The 17337-nt window shown below is 43.1% G+C and overlaps 1 protein-coding gene across 1 annotated transcript; it reads right to left on the reverse strand.

Moving 5' to 3' along the window:
- Positions 1-843: 843 nt before the first annotated feature.
- LOC115404230 (chloride anion exchanger-like) lies at positions 844-15678 on the reverse strand. The gene is made up of 21 exons (XM_030113474.1): positions 15493-15678; positions 14906-15091; positions 13280-13419; positions 10471-10581; positions 10225-10388; positions 9615-9779; positions 9381-9533; positions 9156-9238; positions 8911-9058; positions 8725-8838; positions 6989-7066; positions 6825-6920; positions 6639-6745; positions 6317-6386; positions 5929-6021; positions 5717-5812; positions 4205-4432; positions 4058-4112; positions 1540-1685; positions 1396-1455; positions 844-1091 (listed from the first exon to the last, which is right to left on the reverse strand). Exons 2-21 carry the CDS (start codon positions 15034-15036, stop codon positions 1071-1073), a joined length of 2259 nt encoding a protein of 752 aa, XP_029969334.1. The 5' UTR covers positions 15037-15091; positions 15493-15678; the 3' UTR covers positions 844-1070.
- Between the last annotated feature and the right edge of the window lie 1659 nt (positions 15679-17337).

Below are 17337 nucleotides of genomic sequence, written 5' to 3' on the forward strand. Positions count from 1 at the left end.
CTGGACTTGGCCATGAATCATCATGAGATTCAGGAGTGTTGAAGCAGGGAGACACGGAAAACATGCAGGGCTACGGCCCTCCAGGACCCACTTTGGACACCCCTGATCTAGAACGACCCATTCGTAAGACGGTAGACTGAAAACGCCCAACCTCACTCTGCCGAAAATATTCATATATAGTCCATAATTCATTCTAAAGGTTAATTCACAAGCTGTTCCTAAGCAATAATTTTCTTTTAAAATCTAAAGAGATCGGTGGGAGTGTAAGAGTCTCATATTTAGCCTTTGTTTTTGTTTGCTATTTTTCACTCTTGTGCCATCTGGTGGTGAAGCAGACAGAACATTTGTTCAGACCTTTCGGTTCTGCTGATGCTAACTTAGCCTCGCTACGCTGCGGCGCCACCATGCCGTCCGTCTCCACGTCATACAGGGAAAATGCACAAAAAGCTCAGTTCAGAACCCGAGAAATTAGACAGAAAGAATGTAGAGGGCAAATAATGAGTCCCCCTCAGAAGGTTGTCTTACTTTTTGTATATTTTAGTTCATTGAATTGTTGCTAAATGTATGTTTTAATATGTATTTTATTGTGTTTCCTTGCAACCGCTTCTCACAGAGTGTCGAGTCAATGAACCCTGTTTTTTAATCTGCCTTGTGCCTGAGATAAATCCTCGCTCAAGCTCCACTATCTGCCCCTGCAGCCTCCATCTCCCCATCAAATCAAAAACAGGAAGTGTTGCAGTCGGAATACAGCAGACTCAAGTGTTGCTTAAAAAAATAGCAAAACTGCATATGGTGTATGTTCATATTCAAGCACTGTCTTGGGAATCACGGCACATGGTCAAAAGTTTATTTACCCTCATTGTCTTGAAAATACAACGATAAAACATGAAAAATACATTGCACAAAAAATTTCTACAAATTCACTATATACAGTATAAAACAACAACTCTCTTATATGACATTAAATATTCCATAGGTGAGCTTCAATTACACACAGCGTCTCACTGTTCATTATGTGAGTTTCTGAACGGCATGTTCATGTTTCTTGGTCTTTGGTCTTTACGGGGAGATCAGAACTTGGTTTCTGGAGCCTGGGGGTGGGGGGTGGGGGGGGGGGGGGCGGGGGGGGGGGGGGGGGGGGGGGGGTGGAGGGGGGGGGGGTACAGAGGGGAGAAAAGCACATTTTAATTCATGAGCCACTCACATAAATCAGCTCAGATGATGTCCATAAAGCAGTAACATTGACACAATCTGCATATTTCACAGTTATCAGAACAATAAGGTCATTTAACACAGGCATTATTAATTAATTGAACACTTTTAAAGAAAGCATATCATTAAGATGTGGTTTAAACAAACAAACAAAAGTTCACCCAAAGTGAAAACAATACCTACATTTTTTTCTCGGCTCCTCAACCGCCCACTTGGATGGTGAACCGTGACTGTTGTGATGATCTGCAGAGCAGCGTCCAGAGTTCAGCATCTTGCTCATACTCACTCACTGCACTAATGTGTGATAGTTTTTTAATGTGTGTAGACCTTTTCAAAGTCTGACTTGCTCTGCATGGACTCCGGATGTTTCTCCAGGATGTGCAGCATGGCGTCGTGCAGGGTGAGGAAGAATATGGACGGCTGAACCTCCTCGTCGAAGAAGCAGCAGGCGTGGAGCTTCTCCAGGATATAAGCTGCATGCCAGGAAAAAACTGTCTAAAAAGGTTCTAACAGTCTAGTCAAGTACATTTCAGCTTGTTCAAGTCTGCTTTTGTTGTTTTAACAAGCTCCAGTGTCGGGATCATGCATCAGAGATGAGAGATCTGCAACCTTTAGACCAAAAAAGATTTCCTCTTTAACTTTTAAGAAAAGTAAAATGACAAAATATGTGACTGGAAAAACAGACCTTTTTTATTTAACAGTCACAAAACAATACAGGTCCAGTTTGTGCACAGGTCTAACGAGGGGACACCCTAAAATCCAAGCGGTAGTGTCCCCGAGAGACAGGCGTCTCTTTAGAGAGACAGGCTATGAGGACTAAATTGGAGGACATGTTGAAAATAAAACAGTCGGAGCTCATTGCTGAAAATGAATGGTCCAAAATATCAGTGCAGACGTGGAAACAGCTGCTCGGTGATTCTTGGAAGAGCTTGACTGCTGCAACAGCTAATGAAGACTTCTCTTTTAATTATTGGTAAGGTTGTGAATAATTTTGGACATGCCACTTTTTATTCAAATGTAAATGAAAGAGTTTCTGCTCACAGTCTGTCAGGCTTCTGCCCACGAGACGCTTTTCATTTCAGTGATAAATATCTTGTCACACCCCTATTTAGAACATGATACATTTTCTGTTGTTATTTTAGTACTTGCTTGTTATTCTTTTTTAAATCTTTTTAAAGCTATTTTAATGGTTTCAGCTGTCAGTTTTAGCTGTTCTGGTTCTGCTGTTTTGTTTTTGGAGCAGCACCATAAAAAGCACATCTAAACGTGCTGAAAATTCGAGAATAGTGTGCTGCGACTTTTCTCAGTGTTCCGCCAAAAGACTTTTTCCCATGCAAGCGGATGAGGGCCAACTGAAAAAAAAGAAAAAAATAATCCCCGAAAAAGTTCATCGTGCCTCTCCATACTTTGACGTAGAGACATCATAAAAATATCAAAACGTTGGACTTTTTGTCCTCTATCCAGATTTGAAAACCTCATTTCAATGTCTTCTAGCAAATTTGACCTGTGAGCTTAAAAGTTTAGTAAGAATTTCAGCCGTTTTTGGAGTTTATAATGGGTGTGTATTGGAGAGGCTCAGAGTGAGAGAAAGGAATTTAGAGTGCAGGAGGCTCTGGATTCAAACAAAAAAAGGTTTGCTCTTGTCCCAAAGACACACTACTGGCTCAGGCTTCACAAAATATACATCGAAACATACATCAAAACGTAGGTATGTTTCTTGTGACGCTCACAATGCTTTTGTTTTGCCTCTATCTCAAACGGTTCTCTCTCCAGATGCATTTTTTTGAGGACAGTGCAGAATTTTCTCCCATCTGCTCCAATGCATTTTGGAGAGAGATTTTCTCGCTTAAAGGAATACTCCGAAGATTTTGGACCCACGCACTTTCCCTATCATTGACAAAGTGAGATAAGCTCATAAATACCTTTTTTGTGTCTGTGCGTCCAGTGGCTGGATCCCAGCTGTTAGCATTGTAGTTAGCTTAGCTCAATTGCTGGAGGTGAATAGGAGACAGAGCCGAACTGATGAAAGTGGACAAAATACTGCATCCAGTGGTCCAGGGGACGGCGTATTAGCATGTGAAGTAAATCCGAATGGTTATAAAACATTTTAAAAGACGTGTTTTCTTTTCAATCCGTTAAAAAAACGTTTTGATACACACAGACCTGCACATGCGCAGTGCTCCGTGGACGGATATAGCCTACCAGCGCACAGTGGCTGAGTCTATGGCTTCTACTGCTGTGCGCCGGTATATCCTTCCATGGAGCACTGCGCATGCGCAGGTCTGTGTGTATCAAAACGTTTTTTTAACGGATTGAAAAGAAAACACGTCTTTTAAAATGTTTTATAACCATTCGGATTTACTTCACATGCTAATACGCCGTCCCCTGGACCACTGGATGCAGTATTTTGTCCACTTTCATCAGTCCGGCTCTGTCTCCTATTCACCTCCAGCAATTGAGCTAAGCTAACTACAATGCTAACAGCTGGGATCCAGCCACTGGATGCACAGACACAAAAAAGGTATTTGTGAGCTTGTCTAACTTTGTCAATAATAGGGAAAAGGCGTGGGCCCAAAATGTTCGAAGTATTCCTTTAAATTTCTCACATTTTTACAAACTCACTACAGCTATATGGAGGATCTTACAGACGTGAAAATTTCCGGATAAATCCATGAAAGGCTTCTGACAAGCACAGTAAAGAAAAATAATTTTAATTTCACCTCTCGGTTCTTGGGGAATGACATTAGGAGGAGTCATTTAAGAAACTTCAACCTGCATTATATATTGATAATTCTACTAGGAACATTTCCTTTGTTGTTGTTAAACAATGTGATCTTGTACTTACTATCACAGGCAACGATGTACACCTCAACTTCAACACGGATCAGCTCCTTCAGCAGCTAAAAGAGGAAAGGTTAAAGATCATTCAAAAGAAATCTCTTGTGAGGATAACTGCTGGGGTAATTTATTTCACTTCACAATCAAAACGCACAGTTTTCAGTCCCTTTAGAGCCGAGATGTCCATGAAGGAGACGGCCGCAAAGTCCAGGATCAGGCTGTGAATGTCCACTCTGGGAACGACGATGTTGGCCGGAAGCTGGCCGTCCCAGTCGATCCGGCCAGGAAGGTCCTGGAAGTCAGTTGGCAGGTCGAGTGCCTCTATGTCGCGCTCGTCCTTGGAGTCCTGGATTGGTGTGTATGTGGTGCTGAGAAGGCCTTTCTGCAATGGAAGAAAAATATTTCCATACTGATGGTTGGAAGTATTTTTCAACTGCTGTTGAAATGTGTAACATTGTGGCCATCACAATAATGTAGTGTATATTCTTAGGTAAGCTCAGCTTTTTTAACAAAGCTTTTAAACTGGATCATATTTGGTTGCACGACTGCAATCGGGCTGCAGGAAACTGGAACCGTTTATGAGGGTGACTGTGAAGCACAGAGACTGTTAAGAAAGGGAACTGACCCTAAACCGCTCATGGTTAATTTGATCAGAGATATAAAAGACTACTCAACCAACCAACTGGCCGACTTACTTATTTACCAACCAACCAACCATCAAATAGACAAACAAAGGACCAACCAACAACACAACAACCCACAAACCCACTGAAAACAAACCAATAACCCACCAACAAACGAACCAATCAACGGACCGGCCAACCAGTCAGCCAACCAAGCAACCAATCAGTCAACCAACCAACCACCTCCCTGCCCAACCATCCAACCAAGTCTCCAACCAACAACCAGCCAACCATTCAGCCAACAGATCAGCCGTGGAAACAACAGGGCCGGAAAGAAAAAAAAAAAAAGATTTATGAATCTGAAGGAGCAAGAAATGAAGAAGGTATCGGAGGTATTCAGGAACGGGAAACAAGAAAACCATCCAGTCTCATCAAAGAAATTAAAAAATAAACTTTAGATTCAAGTTGTTGACTGGATATGAAATGTTACAGAACAAAAAGAACTTTTGCATTTCTGTTATATTTTCATCTCATTCTGCATTCGTCTTCTGTATTAGATCCTTAACGCCAACCTGATACACCTGCATTTCTGGAAATATGCTTTGAAGTTCCACCAAATTTAAAACTAAAGTTATTATTTCTGGGAGGGCTCGGTGGATTGATGTTTTAAACCCTTCAAAAGGCATCTGAACCGGACCGACGATGTTTCAGGGAGGCTTGTGAAAGCACAGAGAGAGTAATCCTCCATCACTCTGGCACCACATCAGATGAAAACATGATCGTAACGAGCAGCTGATTTAGTACCTTCATTGTGTTTTTTACAAGTTACCGGTGGAGCTTTTATATTGCTGTATAACCTGTAAACTCAGCTAAAACACTGCAGATGCCTCTCAGATTACAGGCCGCTCACTCAGCAGTCACACAGGTGAAGCTCGCACCGCCCATCGCCTCCCTCACACTGGGTCTCCCTGTTCTCACCAAACCACAAACCTTTTTCACAACGGTAAAAAAGTGATAATGGAGGAAAACGTGCACAAACTCACTGATGTCCACTGCAGTTCGCCCCTCCTGTGAAGTTTCCGGATCGTCCTCAGGGCCTTGTTCCTCTTTCTCAGCACTCTCAGCGGGCTGAAGCCGAGCTGAGGATGCACAGGAGGGACATCAACACAATAAAAACAGAGTGAGGCGGCGATGAGACGTGCACGAATTGCTATTTCAGCAGTTTCACTAGCACAGCCTGAACGGTGGGACTTACAGCCTCGATCAGCTTATTCCTGAAGAAATCAGCGTTGGCGAAGAAGATTGGTGACGGGATCCTGAAGATCAGCACACCGTCTGGCTCGGATATCTGGATGAAGGCACAAGAATCACTGCAAAGTGGTGGAAGAGCATAACCGCTCTAATCTCACTGAGATAAGATAAGATCAAGATAGCTGAAATAAAACATTGTTTATTTTTACTGTTACGACAATTTCACCTTTCGCAACTTAAAAGAAACTACTGAGAGATCTGTAAAGCCATTTTAACTTTTACACCACAGTATATTTCAGAAATGAATGAGTGAATGAGTCGATTTTATATTTTTACTGTATCCTCTGCTTCTTTCTTAAATACGGCTGGTCGAGCAGCTTGATCCAACTCACACTGGTGTAGTCCTTCCTGTCTTTGTACAGATCGGTTCCTTTAATGTTGGCCAGCACGCTGCAGCGAGGGCTGAAACAGCAACAAACGAAAAGTCAATCAACAAATCCCAGCTTTAAACATCTAAAAACATCTTTCAGGGAGAACTGGACTTTGAGGGCATGCAAGGAAAACATTTTTGTTCTTGGTGGTTAAAACAGTTAAAACAGTTTTAATGAAACCTTCTGGTGTAAAATGCAGTGAAATGTCCAATAGAAAAAATATTATAACAGAAAATTCCAAGTTAAGACACAAGGAGGGGATTGAATTGAGTTTAGTTCTCACAACTGGATCCTGAAGACGACGCTGATGAGCTCCACGCCCAGACCGACCGCCAGTCCGAGATCCAGCCCCAGAAAGATGGCTGCCAAGCAGGTGCTCAGCCACACCACCTGGACGAGGAGGCGACACCGAGTTCAAACCTCCAAAATCAGCTGAGTAAAGAAAGTAAAAGAGGGAGTGCGGTCTTACACAGTCTGTTCTGTCCCTCCTGAACAGGTACGGCATCTGCTTGACCTGCATCAGCATCCCCTTCAGGTTGACGATGATCACAGCGCCCAGCACCGACTGGATCGACAAAAAACACTCAGAGGTCAGAGGTCACACCGGGGGACCAGCGTGGAGGTCTGACGTACTTTTGGTAGCGGATCCAGGAGGAATCCAACAGCCAAGGTGACGATCATCACGATGACAGCCGAGAGCAATCCGGCGACCTGAACGTCCAGACGAAGAGAAAGTCAACACATCGGACAGCGATCCCGACGCCTTCACAGTCCGTCCAGCTTTGACCCAAAGGTCAGCGTGCTCTGGAGCCAGGCCACAACATGAGGGACTATTTACCTGCTTTAGTGTCCATCATGAAAAACAATCGTCATTTATAAGAAACAAAACTTAGTGGAAAACTGGTTCGGATGACATTGTATTTCACGGTTTATTAACATCTCTGTCCTCTTCTTTGTCACCACATGATGCTCGTACATTCAGAAAAAAAAGTTTTTTCAGAGGAAAAACTTTTGAAAAAGAAAAAGGAAAAAGTTCACCGGCCCCGGGAGGAAGCTGGATTACACAGATCAAGCCCACACAGTCCCACTTTATCTTCTCCCATTTAGATTTACCCGATAAGTTGTTGTGATAAAGAAAAGTGGAGGAGTTATACTTCTTCTAAACACCAGGGGTCAGTGTTTTGTTTTTATTTTTTTCACTGTTTTGCTGTTCCTGCTCTACTTTTTCTGTCCTACTCTAAAATAAATAATTCTTAATGCTAAATTTTTATGTTTATTCAAATTTTATGATTGAAAGTCGGTGCACTGTCTCATCTGATGTAATTTTAAATGAAGATTTGATGCTCATCAATCTCTACATCCTTTATTCTTACACATTAAATTAAGGAAATTTCACATTATGTTGACTTAATATCTCATAGAGATTCTCTATATTAAATGCTGACTTAATGCTTCAACAAATTCTGAATGTTAATTACCAGCAACAATAATTTTGACTGTTTCTCTTCAAATATAACGGAATTTGTCTCTGATGAACAGCAATGGAACTGACTAAGCTTACTGTGATCATTTATTTTAGTTGTAAAGGTTGTCATTTTGTTGCATTTTACAATCGTTTTTCAGTCTAAGAATGTATTCTGAGTTCATTTAAGCCTTTGTGCTTTTCCAGTATCCCAGCACTCTGAATATCAGTTCAAAATGAGCTCAGACTTCCACAAAATGATAAGAATTTTCATTTTGAAGCATCTGTTTGTCTGTTTACATTCTATTCTTAGGGAAATATGTGCTTATCTAATTTATTTTCATCATTTTTAAGACAGTGGCCTGGGTTTTCTGAGATTGACATTACCAAAAAGATAAAAAGAAAAAGAAAAACCTCATTTCTACATGTTAGCTGGGCTACATTTTGACTGATATTCGATATTACTATTGCGGTTATGTCCGATATCTACGGATATTGGTAAAAGAAGAAGTTTCTATGATGATTTTGTCTTTTGAAAACCATGAAAAACGGTCTTGTAACGTCCTTTAATCATCCTCCATGTTTGACATATCATGCAGATGTTTCAGATGAGTGTTTGCCTTCAAGGATTTCCCAGTAAAATGCTTATAAAACAGCGACTGAGCTCTGTTGAATTGATCAAACCTCTTCCAATAAAGCTCTTTTTCTGATTTTTAGCAAACTCATTGTGGTAATCATTAGCTCATGCCTCATTAATAACACTCAACCTGTCATTCAGTAACTGGTCGTTATCAGATCAGCCCTCACCTCAGATCAGAGCTGCGTGTGGCTCATTGATTACTAATCCATTAATTACCCGGTCCTCCATTAGTCATCCTGACGGTGACGAAAACTGTTCCAGGGTTACCTGGGTTTTCCCTCCCGTGCTCTCCTGCACCGCCGACCTGGACAGAGCCGTGCTCGCTGCCAAGCTCTTGAAGGGCCCTCCGAAGATGTTGCTGACCCCGAAGGCGATCAGCTCCTGCAGAGAGCGCACGGTGCTAAAAAACCACCAGCAAGCCCGGCTTTAACTCCTGCTGTGGCTGCTAAATACCTGGTTTCCGTCGATGGGGTAGTCATGTTTGACAGAGTAGACCTTCGCCACTGAGAAGGCAACAGCAAAGCCCACAATGGCCATGGAGAAAGCCTCCATCGCTGTCTCCTGGAAGAGGGATACGCTGGGAGCTACTGGAGACTCGTACCTGCAACAGAGACGCCAGAACAAGACAGGAAAACTAAAATACAAACACTCTGAATGCAGCGAATGTGAGCAATTCAGGTTTAACTTTATCTTCTTACCCACTTGGAATGTGTCCAACCACAGCAATGCCATATCTGGTGCTGAAGTCGAACGCATACGAAACGCCACATACAATCACAGTCTGAGGAGAAAACCAGCGTCTTAACGACAGGACAGCATCCAACCGTTCACACGGTGAATGTATGTTTTGCAGATTTTGTAAGTTCAGTTGTAGCAAGCTTCATGACTGTCGAGAAACGACTGTGTGGCACGGTGCTGCTCACCATGATGACCTCGATGGGGATGGGAACAGGCAGCTTGGATTTGTACCTCTCGTTCAGCTCCTTCACGACGAACACCACCACGATGATCACCAGGGAGATCACTATGTCACACACGTTGCTGGATGTGATCTTGTTGAAGATGATCTCCAGCGTCTGGGAGACAAATGAACAGATTGAGACTCATCCTCATCCCCTGAAGCTGCGATGAACTGCAACGAGTTGCTCTTTATTCACATATACGATGGAGAACGGTCCGCTGAGTCCGGGGACTTCCAGCCCCAGCAGGAACTTGAGCTGCGACACCAGGATGTGGATGGCAGCCGCCGTGGTGAATCCAGACACCAGGGTGTCTGACAGGTACATGACCACAAAGCCAATCTGGAAAACACCCATGGCCAGCTGGAGGACGGGGAAACAGGGCCCAGTCAGTACTGAAGCTTTTCGCATTGAGGACACTGTGTAGCCGTCTCTACTGGTTCTCTGCTTGTCCTTTGCTGTGAGTAGATTGTAGCTACTGATGTGTGAACAAATGGCTGGGTCTTTTTTTAAAAGCTTCACTGCAGCGAGTTAATAAACAATACAAAACAGATTTAATTCATCCACTCGGGGAAATTTGTTTTCCCACTTTGACCCTTCCTGATTCTGGGATGCAGAGGGAAGCTGATCAGCTGATCGGGGTCAAGGGTCATATTCAGGGACACACAGTGGAGACCTGCCTGCTGTGGGACTGGAAAGTGTGACCTTCTGAACCACTTCAAAGCTTCGCATGATCCTGTTATCTTCCAGTTGCTCAGATAAAGCTGACCTTGACATTGAAATGAGTGATCGCAATGAGGAGCTTAACCTGCATGATTCCAATGAGGAAGGTCACCGTTGACGCCACCAGCACCCTCTGTTGATCTACCGACAGGCCGTCGAATTCTGTGACGTTGAGGGTTGGTGGACCCTCATCTGGTATTATCCTGGTGACCACCGAGCCGATCATCAGGCACAAAACCGGGAAGGGACCTGCCGAGGGTGAAGGAAACAAGGTGGAGGTCCCTGTATTGCTCGTGTGGGGAGCGGCGGTGCAGCGACAGGATGGTCTTACCTACTGAGATATGTCTGGAAGTGCCGAGAAAAAAATAGGTGATCACAGGAAAGAAGGCGGAGAAGAGTCCGTACCATGTGGGCAGAGAGGCCAGCAGACAGTAGGCCAGACCTGCGAAGGTAACACATCCAGACTGAAGACATTTCTACCTCAGGATAGCTGGTCCTGTGTCCAAACCCCAACCTGGACGGTCAGTGGACTCGTCAGGCCTCTACCTTCTGACCCCACCAGGAGACAAAACCTCCCAGAACCATAGTCCTGCAAGGTGTTGCTCCTTTGCTGCTACCTGACATGTTTATCAACATTCCTGGATCCTTCATCCATGCATCTCCTTCACACACTTCATCCAAGTCAGTTTAATGGTCACTGAAGACGTAATCAATGGAGGGCAGAATGCACCAGAACACAATCGCCCACATACTTTCACACCTTCAGTCAATGTGGAGTTATCCATTAACCTGCTGCTCCTGTTTTCTTCAAATCACCCTACAGTGGCGGTCCAATAGATCCGGCAGAATCATGTGTGTGCAGGGAGCTGGATGCAGAAAGAAAGCTGTATGGGTAGTTGTTGTCCCTCTAGAAAAGTCCACTCTTTGGGAGCTGTGTTTCCAGCAGTACAAAGGAATCGACCAGAGTCTTCTGGCCATGATGGAGGACCACAGCATCTTCCATGTCTCACCAGAATGAGCACTCCATCCAGCCTCCATCCATCTGCAGCAAGTGGATTTATGCTTGAGAATCCCTACCCATTACCCAAACCACGGTTTGAATCCCTAAGCATGATTTGTCTGTCTGTCCTCCTCTACTCTCCATCTGTCCCCTTAATCCCAAACAGCAGAACCTTTCTTTCTCCGAATCTGCACCTCTGACTCTGGTTCTGCAGGTTTCTTTCTGTTAAAAGGAGTTTTTCCCTTCACCGCCTCCTCTTCTTGCTCATGTGGATTAGTTGCCTTGATGGAAGATTTGCAGAGAAATTATTCCCTGAGGGGTTTTAAAGACAATGTTTTCTTTCTGAAGCAAAATACACTAAACTGAAAAAAAAACAAAACAAAAAAACAATCCTGTCCAAGAAGGTGAAGGGAGAAGAGCCACAAACAGCTCGGCGTGAGGAACCCCACCTCACCTGCTGCCAAATATGAACACATTATCAGTCCGGATAACGGAGGAGAGCTCTACTGTTGTGCTATCGTTTACTATCAGATTAGACACCAGTCGAACGAGCAATAATGACAACGCAGAACCGTTTACATGGAGGAACACGTGAGGCCAACAACAAACGCTTGGCTGAAAGCGCTGAGAACACTTTCAAGAGCCGACACTAACTTTTGCTGTGTCATCGCCAACATCGTCCAGCTTTAATGGATAATTCCACTGAAAATATGAGAAGCTGACAATTATTTTTGACTTTTGTTGCATTTTGACGGTTTGTTTCCAAGAGAACACCATCCACAATAAATGAAACGCTGATTGCTGCACACGCACACTCTATTCAATTCAGTTTTATTTAAACAGCGCCAAACACAACACAGTCAAAAACCCAACAGTTCCACATTCCACATACATGAGCAAGCTTCGGCAACAGTGGAATAGTTAAACTCCCCTTTAACAGGAAGCAATCTGCAGAACCGAGATATGGTTTTTCTGAAAGTAAGTGGGGACAATAACAGCAACAGAGTTCAGCTGCTCACGCTTCAGAATTTAACAACACTCCTCCAACAACAGGAGCATTCACCACGCCACCTGGATCGCATGTGGATACGCTTTTCACATTTTTGTCTGAGACCCCGTCTCCGTCTCCGTTTATTTCCGAAACGTTTCACAACGTTCTGAAAACCGACGTCCGTTTCCACAGCAATGGCAGAAACTTTGAAAACTGCGAGGTGAGCATGTTGGGCCACTAGTGGGTGCTGCTGTTCATTTTGTAATGAAGCCACACACACATGCACAGAAAACAAGATGCTGTCAACATCAACAATCACAGACACTTCTCATGTAAACGGTTTGATAATCACAAACAGATAAACTGGTTTCTCAGCCTGAAATAAGTTTCCTGATATTAGACATCATGACGTGATTCAAAAACACAAACCTAGTCCTAATTCAGCAGCATATTCTAAACATCCTCTGTGCATCGTTTCACTGAACTCCACTTCAAAGTTGTTTTCCCGAACCGCTCTCGTCTGAGTTAAGCTTCGGGGTGCAGTTGTAATGTTGTACGATGTTCCGGTCTGGTGGGGAAATTCCTGTTGAATGAGCATGTAGCGGATCCAGGGCAGCAATATTATTCGAGTTTCTGATTCCGGGAGCATTTTTCACACGAGGAATGTCCTTCAAACAGCTTCAGCCAAACTGTGGTATTTACAATTCTTGAAAACATTTGCCACCTTTTGTCATGTAATTAAAGGATATTAACGTTTCACTTGATTCCTACCTGAGTAAGTGTGTGTGTGTGTGTGTGTGTGTGTGTGTGTGTGTGTGTGTGTGTGTGTGTGTGTGTGTGTGTGTGTGTGATGGTCCAGAACTTCTGCTTTTGTTTTTCAGGTAACCGGCAGAAACACAGCTGAGAAGCTGCTCTGTGAAGATGAAATTTCACTCCCAAATGAGCAGCAATTGCAGACTTACTGCCAAAAACCTAATGTGGGCTATTAGACAAAGGGTTTATTGGGCTGCCAGAGCACACAAAGCTGGCTTTGAATGTTTTTGAGGTGGAAACATGAGAATCCAGAGAAAACCGCAACCTCCACAACAAGAACAAGCAAACTGCAAAACCCCAGGAGCGCTCGCTCTGCACCGTCCACCGGGAACTCACCCTGCAGCACAGCCACCAGCCCCGTACTGACTCCGGACACGATGTCGCTGAGCAGCCACTCCCTCACGTTGTAGATCCTCATCCAGCCGATGATCGGCAGAAAGGAGAGAGCCGCGCTCTTGGCCCGTTTGGCGTCGCATCTGGAAAAAAATATATATAAATTTGAGAGGAAGGAGAGTGGGTAGAAAAGCACAGGAAGTGGAAGTATAACAACCATGCATAGTATATATATATATATATATATATATATATACATACATATATACATATATATATATATATATATATATATATATATATATATATATATATATATATATATATATATATATATATATATACATACATATATACATATATATATATATATATATATATATATATATATATTTATATATATATATATATATAAAAGAACTCTAATTCATTAGGGTTAGGTTTAGATGAATAACTTTTGATCTTTCTGTTTGAAAATGCAGGAAAATTGAAGAAAACAAATTTACTACAAACAGTATACTTAAACATATTGCTGATTGTGTGCTATTTTGAGTATTTAACAATGTTTGAAATTGGAAACTATTATTTTTACAGTATTGTATGATTACTGCAGAATAACACAGATGCTCAACTCAAACATTTAATCTACTGCATAGAAATTGTTCCTTCTGAGAATTCTGAGAAATTTAAAGAAATGTGTGAAAACAAAAATAATCACAGTGATCAAAATCTTCCCTCTAAATTAAATTCATTGATTGTCTGTGTGTTAAATTTGAGTTAATCACATGGTTACTAATGACACATTTAACACTGACACTGACAGGAACTAGTTTACACTTTCATTTCTGTGTGTTGGGGCTTCACCTGAAGGTTTAATGTGAAGAAAACATGGGCTGGTAAAAAAGACGTTATTTCCATCAGCACAGTAATTCTTGACTTGTTAGAAAAGTGTCTCATTCAAAGGGGTTTAAAAAATAAGGCCCACGGCCCAAATACGGTCCGCAAGAGGCTCCAGTTGAGCTCGACAACCCAAGAAGTAACCGGCATTACAGCTTTCCCACAGCAGGAAAAAGGTGTTTGGTTTGGGTGGAGCTTCACATTCTACCTGTGGCTGTGCGGGATTTTTACTGGGTACTTGAGACGTGTTCAGTCGGTTAAAACAGAGAGTCTGATTGTCTTTTTTTTTTTTTTGTTGTTGTTGTTATTTGTCATTTGTTAAATATGTTATCATTTAATAGCAATTTATTGATAAAGCTTGAAAGATCCAAAGGCTGACAGCTGTAACTAAAGCAAAAAGATTTTTCTTTTAAGGAACAAGATCTTAAAGAGCAGTCATGAAATTAAATTCTTCCTTTTCACTGATGCGACGATGGATAAAGGTTTAAGAGGAATGAATAGCAACATGGGATGTGTGATCAGCTCGAACACGTAAACCGCTGATTAGCAGCGAGAGCAGCTGAGCTGAAGCATGAGATAGAAAACCTCACCTGTCAGGTTATTTCACACTTTGAATGTCAACGTTATCTCATGCTGTGAAGTGATGAAGTAACATCAGATGAGATAAGATAAGATAAGAAAATCCCAGTCCAGCAAATGAAAGTAAAGCCAACAACCCTGCCAGTCCCTTACGTCAAGTACTGCCTGATGTGGTCCAGCATGGTCTTGCGCTGCCGGTGCACCCGCTCGTGCTCCTCGGCGAAGGAGTCCTCGGAGTAGAGCGGCCTGGCCACCACGTACTGCTTCGCCCCCGGTCGCATCATGTCGCTGCTTCTGCTTCTGCTGCGCCGACGTCCTCTGCTTCCTCCCTATGAGTCCCTGAGATCCAGTAATCACGTTACGGTTAGGACGGGGATCCTGTCTTCCCGTTTGAACATCGCGTTTCAAAGAACATTAACGGCAAACTACAAAGGTCCAGACTCCCGAGCACAGGCGGAGCAGAGGAGCCAGGAGCCAGGACCCAGAGCCAGGTCAGGACCTGCACTGTGCGTCGGGGAAGGGAGATTGATCAGCTTCTGTTTGAGCTCTAGAAACAGATCAACTCCAGAGAGGCTTCCAACCACTTTATTGAATCAGTAACCTCACCTCCCAATCAACATCTTTTCTGTTTACGACCTAAATCACCTCTGGAAATGTTAACCTGAGGCTGCAGCGTGTGTGGAATGCCTACGTCTCAGTTCGCGTCCCCACCAAGCTTTGAAAGAGCGTTTCTCACGTACCTGTCCCAGTCTGTCTCCGATCCAGAGTTTCCTCTGCCTCTTCCACCCTCTCCTCTGCAACCTGGGCATCAAATGAGACCTCGGACACTTCTGCCATCAATATATATCACGTCAGCTTCTTATCCTGACTAATTATTAACAGTAATTATGACGATCGCTCTTTCTCACAACGGCTGGATGCCTGCCTTATCCTTGACCATTGTTCCGACTGATATCGGCAACTAGCAACTTTCAGTGGTGGGAGGATGTCGACAGGACAGGACAGGTCATTGTTATGAAGTGGAAACCAAGCAGCCTTTCAGGAGGGGAAATGGCTCTAAAGGTTGGCTGCAGCACGCTGTGTTGTGCACTTGGGAGTAAAAATAGTTTGTGGGTGCTGCAGGAAAAAAAGACTTGTGGGAAAAATCGCTGAATGTGAGCCGAACACCAGCGTGCCAGCAGTCCGAGTCTTCCGTCTAAAAGCTGAAAACACTGAGAATCAAAGTGTAACAGTCGTCATGGAGAAAGACTGACCTCTATTTTTTATCCCACTATAATGTGAACAGAAGAAAGAGAGAACAGTGAAAAGATAACAAAGATCACAATCTGTCAAATGTGTGTGAGTGTGTGTTTGTGTGAGTGAATGTATGAGTCTTTTAATCATTACGAAGTTGTTTTAGTGCTCAAAATGCTGGACTGTGCCCTGTTTCTGTTTCACACATTTTCACTCAGTTTGATTCTCCATCAGTTCATGTGAAAGGATGAGTGACGAGTCAGAGGACGTATTCGCACAATTTGTCCCACGAGTGATTCTCTACAAACATACAAGATTGTAGAGTTGACATTTATGGATCCAGTCTACTTTCTTGGGAGCCAAACTACTCGATCCCATGTTTTGCTTGTATTTTAGTGAGTCAAGCCTAATATTACATAATTATCCAGGTGGTGATAAACTGGCGAGGTTGAGGTAAAGAGCTACTCAGTGCAATTTGGTGATAGAGTGAAAAGCACTGTCCCAAAGTAAAGTCTCGATTCACTGAAGACGTGTATTCAAACTAGCCGTCTTTCGGATTATGTGACGTTTAGGTTTGGTGAGTCAGTCAACACGTGGAGGGTTTCAGCTCGGCTGGAATGCAAACAGTACAGGGAAGTGTGTGAATGTCCTTATCAAAATGTCTGCTCAGAATTAAGTGGTGGTGATGCCTGCCTCCGCTGTTTGTCGAGGACCAGCAGCAGTTCAGCACGGGTTCGTGGGAAATGTTTGGAGCTGAGCCATCGAGTGATTTATACCCGTGTTTGGAATCAGAAAAACCGCACGCTCTACGTAGTTTCATTGACTGAACCAGGCAGTGGGGTGTGCGTACAGGTGAGAAGTGAGAAGAGTCTGATCTGATCTGATGTGGCTGCAGTTCTGCCTTTGTTCAGGATGATAAATACAGAATCTGATATCTGATCTACATTGTTACAAATACACCTGCTTTCTCTGAAACCGTCCCTGATATAAGACAGTACCAGGCCTCTTAAAGCTTTAGAAGTTGTTTTTAAATAAGTTGAAAGTCAGTATGGATACAGATTAGTCATCTGATCAGTAAATTTTAAATGCCCATGTCAACAAACCAACTGCAGTTAAAAAAAATGAAATAAAAAAGATCATGAGAGTGTCATCAGCATATTGTTAAACTGTCACTTTAATGGAGGCACATGACAGGCTGCAGGCAGACGATCAAAGAGGGTCAAACGGAGTTTTGTGGGATAACACAAATCAATCATGGATACTGAAGTTTGATTTACAGGGCAGGCATAGGAGGGGTTATAGTAAAAGTACACCAGGTTCTTATTGTTGATTATCTGATTTGGTGTTCCTGA

The sequence above is a fragment of the Salarias fasciatus genome, chromosome 17 (genome assembly GCF_902148845.1).
Source record: "Salarias fasciatus chromosome 17, fSalaFa1.1, whole genome shotgun sequence".
Taxonomy (NCBI): Eukaryota; Metazoa; Chordata; class Actinopteri; order Blenniiformes; family Blenniidae; genus Salarias; species Salarias fasciatus.